This window comes from Lepisosteus platostomus, chromosome 4 (genome assembly GCF_059453375.1).
Source record: "Lepisosteus platostomus isolate fLepPlt1 chromosome 4, fLepPlt1.hap1, whole genome shotgun sequence".
Taxonomy (NCBI): domain Eukaryota; kingdom Metazoa; phylum Chordata; class Actinopteri; order Semionotiformes; family Lepisosteidae; genus Lepisosteus; species Lepisosteus platostomus.
In genome coordinates this window covers 59,998,607-60,013,795 of record NC_142614.1, presented here as the reverse complement: position 1 = coordinate 60,013,795, position 15,189 = coordinate 59,998,607, and the positions used below count along the sequence as shown (strand labels likewise).

General features: G+C 36.4%; 1 protein-coding gene across 2 annotated transcripts in view; it reads left to right on the top strand.

Moving 5' to 3' along the window:
* Window positions 1-11,032, top strand: part of cemip2 (cell migration inducing hyaluronidase 2) — a 37,667-nt gene extending 26,635 nt beyond the window's left edge. For both annotated transcript variants that reach the window (XM_088630102.1, XM_088630101.1), the window contains exons 17-24: window positions 847-1,062; window positions 1,491-1,702; window positions 3,619-3,801; window positions 6,626-6,845; window positions 7,164-7,265; window positions 7,673-7,818; window positions 8,365-8,471; window positions 9,151-11,032. In XM_088630102.1, coding sequence (XP_088486228.1) covers window positions 847-1,062; window positions 1,491-1,702; window positions 3,619-3,801; window positions 6,626-6,845; window positions 7,164-7,265; window positions 7,673-7,818; window positions 8,365-8,471; window positions 9,151-9,347 — 1,383 coding nt within the window. In that variant the 3' untranslated portion in view covers window positions 9,348-11,032. The remainder of the gene's footprint in view (window positions 1-846; window positions 1,063-1,490; window positions 1,703-3,618; window positions 3,802-6,625; window positions 6,846-7,163; window positions 7,266-7,672; window positions 7,819-8,364; window positions 8,472-9,150) is intronic.
* Window positions 11,033-15,189: the final 4,157 nt, after the last annotated feature.

Genomic DNA, 15,189 nt, shown 5'->3' with positions numbered 1-15,189 from the left:
TATAAAAAGTAACTGAATGTGTATCTGAAAGAACTCTTATTGAATGCTCTGCTTTTTTATCTTTCTCCTTAGAAAATAGTTTTACTGTTTCAATTTCATTGTGAAAAAGTAATACATTTTCACAGAAATGAACCAAGCATATTGTTCAGCAGTGAAGTGAAAGACGATTATTTCTCATACCCACTGAGTAATATCTTGTCATCTCATATGTACCAGATCTGATTGCTGGACATGATCTTTTGGCTCTCTTCTAAACAATCTGTTCTGAATGTTTTTTTTGTGGTTTATCTGTTCTACGGAAAGAACAGGAGTTGTTTCAGGCTTGTTGTTTGTTTCCTTGTGCACAACTCGTGTGGAATCTCTATCTTTTGTGGACAGTGCTTTTCTTTTGTGGCAGTCCTTTTCTTCTGAGGAAGTACATTACAGAATGTAAAAAATGATGGCATGCGTATGTTTTCCATATTTTTTGGACATGAATTCTGCTTCCCTCTACTGGCTGTTTATGGCTTATTTGAAAGCATCTTCTGCTGGATTTCTTAGTGCACTTTAAGGTTCAAAGTAAAATCTTTAATTAATTTAGTAGCATGACTTTTGACTGGTTAAGTTGTCTGCATTGAGCTGTTATTAATAAATTAATAATCATGGCAATAAAAAAATTGCCTGAAAGTAAAACAATGGAGTCTCCTTTTTATCAAGCTCTTACTCTCACTAGGAATTGAAAGCAAGTTCCTTTTAATTCAAAAAGTGTAATTATTTCAAATCCTGATTGCAACAAAAATACATTTCCAAAATGCTTTGAGTATTTGTTTTTGCATGAACAATAATAGTTTTAAAATTGCTCAACAGGTGTCCTTAAAGGTTTTCTTTGGGAAACCGGGTCCTTGGTTTGAAGAAAACGAACTGGATGGAGACAAGAACTCAATATTCCATGATGTGGATGGATCTGTAACGGGATATCCAGATACTTACGTGGGCAGAATGGACAACTCTCTGATTCGACATCCAGAGTGCATTAACATCACTCAGTGGAATGGAGTAATATGCAGTGGCAGATATTCCCAGGTAATGTTTTGTGAATTGAATTAATTTTAAAACATTGAAAATGCAATATAATAGCCTGAAAGACCTGTTGTTTCAGTACTACATATTGTAAGAAACAATGAGGATTTCAAGATTTTACACTCAAATGTATTTCTCATGCTGTGTAACAAATAGTATTTTAAAGTGGCACTTTTTTGACAGTTGAAAAAAGGAACACTCGTTCCATCATCATCATCATGAACCTTATTTTATATAGCACCTTTAAAGGTATCTTACCAAAGCGTTCCATTAGCAGGATTTTTAGTGAATAATTTAAGGTGTGGCATGTGAAGATACACATGGCATAAAACCAAAGAAAAAAGCTGAATGGTGACGTGGCTTAGGTTTATCATGCATGACAGAAATCAGTTGGATTGTGTCTAGAATCCTCCTCTCAATACTCCTCCCAGGTCTTCATTCAGACATGGGGCTCTCAGAATTTAAGCATGTCCATCTCCAGGGATGAGTACCCCAACAATTCTATGGTGCTGAAGGGAATCAACAGCCAGCGAGCTGCCTTCCAGCAGTACCAGCCAGTGGTCATGATCGGCAAGAGCTACACCGTTCACTGGAATGGCAAGGCGCCCAGAGACACAGTGCTGTATCTCATTAATTTTGACAAGTAAGTTTGCCTATTGCCAAATATAATGTTGTTTAACTTTTTTATGATCAGTAGTATTATTATTATACTTATATAGCGCTTTTTTGGATACTCCACTCAAAGCTCTTTACAGGTCATAGGGACTCCCCTCCACCACCACCAATGTGTTGCCCCTACATAGGAGGCTATGATTGGGAAAGGGCAATGGGAAATTTGGTCAGGGTACAACCCTACTCTTTTTGAGAAACGGCCTGGGATTTTTAATTATCACAGAGAGTCAGGATCTCAGTTTTACGTCTCATCCAAAGGATAACATATTTTACAGTACAGTGTCTCCGTCACTATACTGGGGCATTAGGACCCGCACTGACTACAGGGTGAGCTCCTCCTACTGGCCCCACTAACACCTCTTCCAGCAGCAACCTTAGCTCGAGCAGCAATAACCAGGGAAATAGCAGACCCTTCTTTGGAATGTCATGTCTTTTGCCGAACCGCTTTATACCATACGGTGCTGTGGGAAGCCGGAGCCTACCCTTCAAGCAACGAGCACACAGCAGGGTACAGCCTGGACAGGCGCCAGTCCATCGCAGGGCAAGAGCAAGCCAATCATACATGGGGACAATTTGGAGGCCACAGTAAGGGCTGAGGGGGGAACTTTGGCCTGGACAACAGGATAACGCCTTACTCTTATTGAGAAATGCTGGTGGTCTTTAATGACGACAGAGAGTCAGGACCTCGGTTTAATGTCTCATTCGAAAGACAGTACCCACTATAGTATAGTGTCCCTGCCATTAGGACCCACACAGACTGCAGGATGCAAATCCCCCGCTGGTCCCACTAACACCACTTCCAGCAGCAACCATAGCTTCCCAGGAGGTCTCCCATCCAGGTACTGACCAGGCTTAACCCTGCTGAGCTTCAGTGGGTAGCCAGTTGAGAGCTGCAGGGTGATATGGCTGCTGGCCTCTTTGGAATGTGTTTTTATTTATTATTAACTCGATATTGAGATTCCAAACATTAGAACTCCATAAAAAAGATTATACATTTTTTAAAATATGTTTTGGGGGCTAGACACTCGAAGGTGTCACATTAAAGCAGACAAGAAAAGTAATGTTTGCTATTCTTATACTTTCTGTTTGTGTGTTTTTATTAAATGTACAGTATAATCTGGGTAGGCTAAGGTAGTATTATGAACTACGACAAGCAAAAGATATGTGTATGAGTTCAGTTCAATCAGGTTTGTTTTTGAATTGGCAAAATTTGCAACATGTTATTGTGTGGTATTTCCAAGTTTAAAGTTTAAGGTGTAGCTGCTAATCAGTTTTAGCCACAAAACTAAAAGTGACAGACTTGATAGCACAGTTGGCCACCTGTACCTTCACCTGAGATATCCAGGGCCTGTCCATTGGTCTTGTACTGACCCACTTAGCTGCCAAAGGCAGGGTTTGGAGATTCCTAGCCTGGAGATGGACAGTAATAGAGTCTACACAGTGAACCAGAATTATCGCATTCTCTGGAATAAGTGCACTCATATGACCAAAAAAAAAATCAAAAACTGTTTGTGAAAACCAGTGATGTAGTGCAGGTTGGAAACCACAAACTTTACACAATCTTTATATGCTGAGATCAATGGAATTATATCATATTATATGTAATTATGTCAATTATTTATCCTGAAGGACCACTTGACCAATGGTGACATTCTGTCACACAACAGCACCTACCGTATTGACCATCTCTCAGGTCTCATATTATCTGGCCTTTCCAAAATCCTTCCATATCTAATATGTTTGCTATTGAATGGACATCTTGTGAAATTTCTTTGTGGGTATGTTTGCACTGTTACCTGTAGGGTTGAATATTTATATAAATCAGGAACGTTATGTTATTTTTTGTCCTGGAGACACTGTGTTTAACACTTTTTTGTAATTGAACAGAGGTGACTGGATTCAGGTTGGCCTTTGCTACCCTACAGACACTACATTTCAAATTGTGTCCGACATCAACGACAGGCAGAACAACACCTTTGACAATATAGAGGACTATGGACCTGTCAGCTCCCCGGAGGAGTTACAGAAAAGACAACTGGACAGGAAGTACTTTTTTGACAAGAGCACTGGGTGAGGTTTGTGGTATTTCACGGTATGCTGAGTGGTATTTAGTGACATTCACATAATTCTCTTCAGTTCAAAAAGATTCTTCTTATTCATCTTGATATAATTATCCAGAGATTATAAAGTTAGCAAGTCATTCATTAGGGCAAAAGAATGATGTTTCCTTTTAAAGTATATGAAAGAAAATTGAACCTAGAAAGGAGAAATGCATCTTGAAATCACATCAAATACAATGCCCTTCATATTTATGTATCCTCCAATGCAATAGAAATGAAAAACAACATATGAGTTGAGTTACTCATATGAATGAGTTGGATGTTGTGTCTTGTGTCTCAGTTCTAAAAATGAATATGTAAAAAAATGAGTATGAATAATGTATGCTTTTTTGTATGTAATTCAAGGGTAGGAGGGATGTACAACTAACTTCGTGTCTGCTAACTTTGACATACTGTTTATGCTCAAGAGCATGGATTGAGAAGCCATAAAACCATTCCCTCTCCTATAGCATCGTGTTAAGATCATTCATTCATCATTCAAACTCATAGTTCATTGCAACAACTGGGTTTAACTTCCTCCCTAATTTGGAATCATAGTGGTCCCCTGGATTAGTGTTCATAGAGCTGTCTTTAACATACAGTATATGCAGGGCATGAATCAGAAAAGAATTTTGACAGGGCTTACCATTTACTTTTGATATTGCAGCATTTTCAGTTATAAACAGCAGTGTTTGAATTGGGTTTCTAGAGGTTATTGCAAGCACTCATGTCACTGGAAGCTCATCTAAAAAGAACAATAAGGATGAGTATCCAATACCAGCCTGAGGGATAATGACTTAGAAAATGACTTCCATTTTTGAAAGGTGTAAGCTGCAGTACACATGTAGGTATATAGGTGAATTTCCATGATACATCATCTCTTCACGGCTGTGCTATATTCAGACAAAATGCAGTGTGACCTTTATAAGTTTAAAATATTTTTCCCATATATTTCTGAACTTAAATGTTGTAAACACTCCATTCCAATTTGTGATTTACCACATTGATTATTCATATAACATAATCTATGTACTGGTTCTTTTGATTTGTTCTAATTCATTGCAGCAAGTTATTTTGTTACCCAAGACCCTTGTTTTACATGATGCTTTCCTGAAATGGAAAATGTAAAGTATTTGTAGCAACGCACACCCAGACAGTACTTTTAAAATTCAACAACTTAAAGGAAATAATTTAAAAAACTATGTACTTCCCAGATAATGGGAAATTTTATCTAGTACTGAGAAATCCAAGAACAAAAAATATTTTTGTATCACCAAAACTGCTGTGCACATTTTCCATTTTGTTCCTTTAGCGGCGTCTCTGAAACAAGACTGTTTCCTGCTCGGTGCAATCACAAATTCCTTCTTCTGTCAGTATAGTCCCAACGCCATGTTGTCAGTCTCACCTAAATGCCATTTATCTTGCCCACCAACTTTCAAGCGCAAACGTATTCCTAGAAACCGCATGTTCATATTTTTGTCAGTTCCATGTGTTTGTAGGCTGTGAACAGAATGGTCTCAGCTTTACATTTAATAGGCAGACTTGTAAACATTTAAACTGGCAGACGTAATAGAAATTTTATGGAAATGGTTTTGTGCTGTGGAATGTAATAAACTTGGAAAGGATACAGCTTAATATATACTTAAGCAGGAAGGCCAGTAGCAATCATGCGGATTTAAAGCCTAGGCTTGTCGTAATATTGCAATGCACATGTAGTTGGTGAGATTTGCATCTCAAACAAGACATGTAGGTTGGCTTTTGAAAATCACGTTTTTATTTTTTGCTGCATTTACGTTGTGCTGACTTAAATCTGTGGCATGAAGTTTTAAAAACAAGGCCCATGGTGTGCGAAGTGTGTGACAAAAAAGATTATCATTCACTGTTGCATGCTAATTAAGAACATGTAAGTCTTTAAAATCCTGATGAAAAAAATCAAGGAGGGTATGAATTACCAGACACGGGATCATACAGATTGGTTGCCAACGGAGACACCTTTAAATAGGACAGTACTCAGCCATCAAATGAAAGGATCAGCAAAAGTCACTTTATGGAAATGTATTAATCTCTTCCAGAGAAAATGCACAGCAGTGTACTGTATGTTATGCTGATGTAGTACTACACTTCTCTTATCTTTCAGACTTCTGGATTATAAGAACCAACAACTGATAGAGCAGGTTTTCACACTGCTTTCTTATCTCATTTAGTTCAGGTCCTGACAGGTGTTTGAAGCCCTCTGCCTGAGAGGGGAGATTGCCTGCAGCTACAAGGGGCATCAGTTTCAGAGTAGCTGAGATAAAATATTAGTATAGAGTATCCACCGTAGAGCCACTATATCCTCCATCTGCTTTTATATAGATGCATTTCCATTGAAAGCATTTGTAAAAGCACTGATTTAAGTCTAATATTCCTCTCTAAATAAGATTTTATTAAAATGCAAATGTGATGTTGCAAACGTGTTGCATCCGAAAGCCAGTTCTTCTGAACCCCCTTACAATAGCTAACACGTGCAACGAGAAACATTAGTGGCTTTTCAAAGTAGTGAAAGCACATCCAGCTTAACGTCTGGAATTGCTGTGCAGAGAAGACAGCTCAAAGTACTGAACCAAAATGTTTGCTTCTGAAAATAACCCAGCAACCACCTGTCCAACAAACCGTGTAATTCCGACAGCTGTTTTTATAAGAGAGACATGCAGTGTTATTTCTTCAGCAGTGGAACATTCTAAAAAAGCTTCAGTTCAGACAGTTGACAGTCTTTTGCATATTTTAATGGCTAATTGTACTTTTTTTGTTTCTAGGCTTTTGTGGTTGTTCCTGTATGCCAGACACAGCAGAGACGGTCACAGTTACTGCTCCCGCGTGGGCTGTGAGCGACTGAAGATCATCGCCACGACAACCTCGAAAGAGATCAGCAACTGCATGGCAAAAGCTTACTCAAATAATCCGAAACCCCCAAAGACTCTTATTCCAATGCCACCACCTACCACAACACCGTGCAAAAACTGTGGAGCTTCTATGGTAAATTCTTTTTTTCTTTCGGCTGGAGTAAAAATACTTCATGTGTGTCAACTGAAATTGTCACAAATTGATAGTGATATTCAATACTAACACATGAGATTTATATTGTTACTACTCATTAGCTTCATGTTTTTTGTGGGTTCACAGCATAAACACAGAACTATTTCTGGATTTCTTTTATTTTTAATTAACAATGAACCACTGTTTTTACCCTAATAGGTATTGATAATCAGGTTTCAGTAGTCCAATGTATGTACTGTGAATTGTTCAATTATTCAGTTTTACACCCCTGAACTTTAACAAATGGTTTTGTTTCAGTTGGTCTTCACAAGTGATCCTCACAAAATCTACCTCCAGGCTCAGATTAAGTCCATCAGCAGTGAAGAGCTACAAAACGGCAATGAAGAATCATTCATCACCGTGAGCAATATTATAGTTGTCTCTTTTTTTTTCAAGAAGATTATGCAAGCTGGAGAAAATTGGTTTCCTTCCTGGAATTCATTATTACATCCTATCCTTAATCCTTTCGCAAATTTCTTTAGCAAGAAAGACATTTTTATCTAGTCTACCTGAGTCTGCTAAGTACCCTAAATGGAAATATTTAAGTCTTGTCATCCTTAGAAGGACAACACTGCATTCTCTTCTCTGATCCTATGAAATATTACAGTACAGAGGATCAGCCTATTTCTTTAGCTTTTGGTAAATCTGTAGAGAATTTTGGTTCTGGTGTTTATTCTAGCGAATAAAACTGGGAATCCAAAGAAGCTAGCCTCTGAGATGTGTTGGTGTCTGCTTGAACTCATATGCATATTATTTTTATTTTCAAGGTAAATGCTGAAAAGTTCCCCTTCACAGAGTCTGGATTTTTTCTGGTTACTGTGGATGCTTGCACTGGCCGAGTGACAAAGAAATCAGTGTTCCCCGAGCTGGAATCTAAAATGGAACAGTATTTGAAGACTGGAATTCCTGAGAGGTAAGAGCAAGGTCTTCGAGTGTCGTATGTTGCTTCCCATAAAGTTAACAAGTAGAATAAAAAAAAATTATCTACGTTCAGATTTTAAATTTTAAAAAGTTCAGCCAAAAATAAAGGAAAAAATGTTAACAGTTTCCATAACTTTCTTCTGTCCTTCCATCCAATTTCTTCATCCAGTACAGGGTTGCAAGAAAGCTGGAGCCTATCCCAGCAGGCAACAGGTGCGAGGCAGGATACACCCTGGATGGGATGACAGTCCATTACAGGGCACACACAGACGCAAACACACACACTCATACCAGTGCCAGTTTTCCCAGAAGCCTATTAAACACAGGGAGAACATACGAACTCCACGCAGATAGCACCAAGATCCAGAACTGAATACAGGGGCCCCAGATCTGTGAGGCAGCAATGCTAGCCACTGTGCCAGTGATATTTGTTCCTGATATTGATATGAATTCTGTGACTGCTGATCATGTTGCTACACTGTTTCTGGTGATTCTTCACCTCACTTATGTCATCTTGTGCACTTCCATCGTCCCTTAGGTCAGTTGTTCTTCTTGGAACTCGAGCAGTGCAGAAGGGGCTTGGCAGCATTGCTCGATATTTTGTCACACTGGGAACAGCCAAAGAGGCAGATCTGAAAAATAAAGGTTTGTTTATAAGCACCATAACTTGTTGATTTATAAATTATTTAATGCATTTTATAAAATATAATTTAAAATACTGATACTTTGCTGGAAAATGGGCCAATATTGTTTTGGTAACATTGTTTAGTGTACTAGTAAGCTATTACTCCGAGAACCCATTTCTTGAAGAATCATTCTCAGCATCGTAACTAGAGTACTACTAGTCCAAGTATCTAGACTTGCTACAGTGTATTCAGTTCTAAATTTGTTTAATTTTCACTTGTGTCCTTGTGGTTTCATTGTGGAGGTTGGAGCTGACCTGTCAGTTCACTTTGCATTTTACATACTCAAACTTTAAGAATTTATCATACTCAAATTAAGCCCCAATTTACTGCCTTCAAATCTGAAGAGTTAGTTCAGTGGACCTGTAGGTTAAGAGTTGTTCTGGTTGGCCTGGTTTGCAGTCTGTCCAGAGCAGCAGTATCTTTCTTTAAGTTCAGAGAGTATAACTGAAAATAAATGTGCAGATTGCGGCTTTACTAGGGCCTTGTATAGTTTTAACTCTGCCATTTGATTTGACTCGGACACCTTTCAACGTGAAGTACTTTCGGTTGTCCTTTTGTTGGCCTGTTTCTGCACTGCAAAGGAAACTGTGTAGGGGAGAGGTGAATTACTGAACATGTACCCGGATTTTTCTCTTCAGAAAGCTTGGCCTTCTTTGGGTTCCGGGGGCCAGTCAGAACCTCTTGGGCTCAGCTTTTTACGGGTCTGAAAGGAGAGAAGCTGGGGCTACTGGAGAAATACATTCCTCTCCAGCTGGAGGACTACTCCTGCGCCAAAACCGACTCGCCCAGAAGGAAAGACTTGGAACTTCTGAAGAGAGCTTTAAGCAAAAACTAAACTCCAAATGTGAATAGAATGAATGTGAACTTGCTAAGTTATTTTATTTATAATATTTCAAGGACCGTGCGTTTAACTATTTGTTTACGGTGTTCAAAGGTTATCGAGTTTTATGTTGCAAACTAGAGATCTCAGAAGCAATGTGTTGCACTTTCTTCAAGACTGAATCAATATCCCATACACCTTTCACCGTTCAAGTGGAAATTTGCACAGGAGGGAGAAATCCTGTTAAAAACTATAGCCAAAAATACAACTTCATTTAACTTGGCTTCTTCCCAGTATGAAAACATTTTCAGAAATCAGGATAAGTATTATACAGTTTAATACATTTATTTTTGTCCTTAATATGTCAGGAAAAAAATTAAAGGGGAAACTTTTGCCACAAGATTACCATTTTTTGCTCTGGGTGCTTGCAACAGGTTTTCTGCTCATAAAAGTCATGTGTTTAGTCTCTTGCCAGTTCTCAATTGTTGCTTGTATGCATATGGGATTTTGAAGCATAGTATTCAGAATTGTGCAATTTGTAAATTGTACTATGTACTATAAGTATACTGCATAGCAGTGTAGATTCTAAATCTTAGAGTGTGCAGTATACTGTTATTCAGTTTACTGTATGTACTCTGGGAATATTTGATTCATCTTCATATTTTCAAAAAATGTTTTTCTGTGTGGCAATCTGTAGTAAATATTATTTTGTGATTCTAAGCAATGGATAAGCTTAGAATGGATATGGATAAAAAACTTTGAGAAAACTTTCCTATAGGTTATCATGCTGACATAAATTAAGGACAGGTCAATACCAAAGTCATTGTTGCCCATAGCATTCTAGGTTTTTTTATATCTAAAAACTGTCTTGTAAATTTTCCTCATGCTTGGATTGGCTTTTAAATGTGGGAGCAGGACTCCTTGTTCTGCAGTTTATAGAGATTGTATTTTCAGAAAGAGTAAATGTAATATTTATCTACATTACTTTATAATAGCAACAATTACACCAGCTGCTATTACACATGTTGCTATTACTAAGTTTACTAGATAAAATATAAGAACTTGAAAAATTGTTTTTTTATAAAAATTACGTTTTGAATTTTGCGGATGTCTTAGTTAATGGTAAGTTACTTATACTCTAGTGCAAAAAGTAATGTAGAAGAAGGTTTATGCAGTAATTAGCGGTCTTTAACTGGAAGAATTTTTAACCACTGTACTTTGTTTTTTTTAAACTTTTAAAGAGGCACACTGCCATGAATTCATGGGATGTATTTTAATAGATGTTTTAAGCAACAACAAATAATACCACAGGTTTTTGTGTGGGCTTTACCATTTTATGGGTAGCGTTACTTCTTAAGAATTGTATCTCATTTAAAGATGCATTTTAATTTGCAAAGTTTATGAAAGGGTGATTTTCATGTTTAATTATACCTGCTTTAAATTTCAACATGTACAGTAAACACTGAGGCAAAGAAAGAAAGTAGTATTATTAATATTTCAAACTGTGTCCTGACTTTCATTTCAGTAGTTAATGTTGAATTGCCCTTGGTTGTGGAATGTGAAGGAGACACATATCATGTTTTATATTTCCTGTGGTGCCTGACATTTATTCTGTTATTAGGGTATTTGGAAGGATGTTAACTAAAAAAAACAAATGTAAATATTTATAGTTTGTAATAAAGGAACACTATATTTCCTGAGCTCACTGAATTTTGTCAGTATTTTAGTAATGTTATTGCTGTCCAGTTTAACTGTGGCATCTCTGTACTTTCTAAAGCTCTAAAAAAAAATACACCAACGTCAAGGAAAGACAGATTAAAATGAATACAGTGAAACATCGATCATGTTTTTATAGTAGCTTAATTCTGCACGGTATTTTATCTCAATTTGTTTTTTTGGTGTTGGGCATATGTTTTTGGTGTTTTGAATGTGTTTATAAAAATGTTAAGAATAAAGTTGAAAAGACAAACTCACAAACAGACTGCATGCATGTTTATAGTACAGTATTGTAGAAACAGTGCTATACCATACACACTACTTAAGCTTGCAAGATAAAGAACGTTACATTTATTGCAGTAGCTGTTTAGTGTGAAATAATATTTATTGTACATTATGTGTAATACGCTTTTGCTGGATTGACCCAAGATCACTGGAAAACAATGAAAGCTGGATTACAGTATCAATCAGAATAATTGATGATCTGTTTTACAAGGAAAATTTGAAGTGATATTTAAAGAAGCCTCTTCCAAGTTGATTGCTGTAAATGCCCAGTTAGAGTAAGTAAATTGTGATGCATCTGAGTCGGTTAATAATGTCATCAGCAGAAAATGAGATGTCTGCAATAAAAAAATGAGTCAAAATGCACTGTTTGGAATGAGGTCAAGCACAATTGCAAAGGAGAAGATGTATTTGTGCTGTGTGATCCTTGTCAGCTGCAAGGACATGCGATGGAATGGAAAACATGGCCTCTGAAAGCCAAGATGATAAAAAATTGAGACCGTGAAAAAGAGCTTAAAGGTAGTTGGCACAATATTGTTGATTCCATTATTGAAAGTACAAAGATTTTAAAATGGAGGTACACAATTTGTTTTGGATGAATACAGTATCGCTGTTGCAGTAACAACTGGAGAAAGTGACAAGAGGAAATCAAGTACAAAATACTTAGAACAAATATTTGTATACCATAAAATATATTCTCTTATTACATCAACAATTGACATCAATGGAGCATAAAATAAAAAAAAACTATTTCCATGAATACCAGTATATGTCAATGACCAGTAATTAATAGTCACTCTTGCCTAGTCACAAATGTTGGAGGTGGACCAAAATGTCATTGCCATGCTCTTTTGGTATTTCTCACCATTCAGAGTTCATACCCATGACCTAATAGTCATATTTGCTTTGGACACGTGGTCTCTCAAACAATGCCCTGTGAAATACTTGCTCTTTACCAAGTAAGGCCTTACTGTTGAAATGGGGTCAACATCAAGCGTGACCATGAGTGCAACAGGCCTGGAAGCAGCAAAATGCTGTTAGGATGGGGGGATAATATTATAAAATAAGGTTATCAAATCAGTAACAACTTCATGGGCAGACACCAATAATAAACCATAAAGAAGAATCATTTCATATCCTGTTATTAGGCATTAACAAGCAAGTATCACAGCATGTTGCATTTATTTTCCAGCACAACTTGATAATAGGGAAATAAATAGACAACCATCTTAAACAGGACAAATGTTTACAATAAGTTACACAGTTTAATATACAGATATATACAATTCTATGGGTCCTGCTTTCTACCGACCTAACTAAACCAGAATTCTTCCTATAATCATGACTTAAACACTATAAAGTGAAAGAGCATCTGTGTGCTGATAAGGATTCAAATCAGAATGAACCATAAAACAGATGCTAACTAAATTGGCACCCGTTTCCCTATTCACAATAAATCAACACTAGACTAGTTGTTTCCCATCCTAGATTTGTGCTGTATTTCTTTCTCCCTACATGCAACACTTCATTTGTCTACATCCAATACAGAACAGTTTTGACCAAAATATCACTACCACCACTAGTTCAAAGAAATCCACCATTGTTTTTCAAATATGACAAAAAAATATGTCAGAGCATTAAGAAGGGGATTGATTCTTTCAGAAGCATTCTAAAGTTTGTGCTTTATTACGTACAAAAACAATAACACAAGAATGCGTTTCTAGGTAGTTTGGTGAAACCGCTTGGATGTACCACTAGGTGGGGATGTGTGGCAACCTAACAACAAATTCCTAATGAAGCAGCAACACTCTCGGTACTCGCTGGCCTTCCACGGTGATACTGAATTTAATTATTAACAAAGTAATGCTTTGGAGTTTCCATCCTTTCTCCCCTCCAGTCCAGTGTTTAATTAATAACAAATATGAACTAAAACTGAAATCTGCATTCTGAGAACAACAAACACAAAAACACTGCAAATTCATGTTGTGAAATTGTCTTAAATTTAAAATAAAAAGTAAATCACAATCTGATTCTTACAATAAATTGCATTTTTTATAACCAATGTTATTAATATTTTTATTCTCTAATATAAATGCTTTTTCCCTAAGTTTTCATTTGTGTCCTCAGCTTCGTGTTTCATTGTTAATTCTGAAGAATATAATTGGGTTGACTTGGACAATGCCTTTGAAGACCTTGAATAAAATACATTTTCACCATGTATATACATGGTATATTATATATTACATATTATACTCCATTCGGAAGTTTTGAAACAATGGTCCTACTCTTGTCCTGTTCTTGGGCACTGAGACATGTAAACGGGTCTAATGATCCAGAAGATCAAAAGAAGTTCTAATAATTAACTCAGATTAAATGAACTCACTGTTAGATCATTAAGCCGGCTATTTTAAGGAAAAATTATTGAACAGTGACCAGGCCATTTCCAGTGAAGTCATTAAGCTGGCATCCATAGGAATGGACCATTGCATATATACAGTACACGAAGAACAGGGAGGACAGAAAAAGAACAGACATCATCATCATCATCATCATCAGAAGCTTCTGTCATGGAAAGGCGTCTCTTTCCTGTCAAACCATATTCTGTACAGGCCATCACAACAGTGCCAGACTGAGCTTTATTATGTGAGTTTGCCTTCTTATTTAGAAATTCTGATTTCCTTTATTGTGGAACCCACGGGCTAAAAATGTATCTACTATTTCAGCGATGTCTTTGTTTGGCATTGGAAAAATGCTTCCATTCTTTTGTTAGCCTCTATTTAGATCCAGTTATGATCACTTTAGTTAATCAAGATGTAGGTCCTATCTACATCTTGATTATTAGGTGTGTAGTTTTATTTAGATTATAAGAATAGTTTTCTGGGTATTCTATGTTTGTAGAAGGTGGGGCTCTGTAACTGACCTGTAAATATCCATGGTGGTGATATTGTACAACGCTGTGTGTTGTATACTTGTATTATTTGTTGTGCATAAATATTTCTGTACATTTGGACCTGGTCATTATTCTGTCATTCAATTTTGCCAGAGAATAAAAGCAGACACGTTTTGTAAAATTCTCAGTGTTTTCTGACTCTAGAGAGTGAAATGATTTCTTATATCTTTATAATATAATATTATTCTTATTGTCATGACCACATTATTATTTGTTTCCTTATTTTGTAATATATCAACCCCAATTTGTAACGACATAAATAATTAGAATTAATTTTTTCACTGTATATTTATTTCCCTTTTCCTCACAAGCTCCTGGTTACTGGATGATATGGTATAAAACATTGGGTTAGCTAACTTAATAAGAAACTGAGCTTTCTGTTAGTATTTTAACTGTCCCAGTGAGATGGAATATATTGGCTATAAACACAATGGACATGAACCAATACTGTGCTTAGAAACTATCACTTTCAGTCACTGCAAATATGCTAAATATCATTTATTTATCCAAAACATCTTACATTCAAAACTAAAAAGTAATGTCTAAAAAGTACCTAAACAACACTTTGTCTTTGAGCCCATCTTATCTCGAAAAAGTTGTATTTACTGAGCTCATGTTATTCTATTTCAGAAACTAAATTAAATTTTGGAGGAAGGCAGGCAACAGAGACCAACCAGCTGGGTAAATAATACGCTCCTATTCACAGTGTCAGTAATGGAGTTAAAGCTTTTATACTTTCACCATCTGTGATCTGAAATTAATATACATAATCTACAGTACATCTTACAAGATTGCATGTTGATTCTGTCTCCATTAAACCCAAAGAAAAATATTTCAGCAAAAAAGGGAACTATCAATAAATCAGTTTTAAATTTTTATCATTAAAATTTTTAGAAATATTCTTTTTTA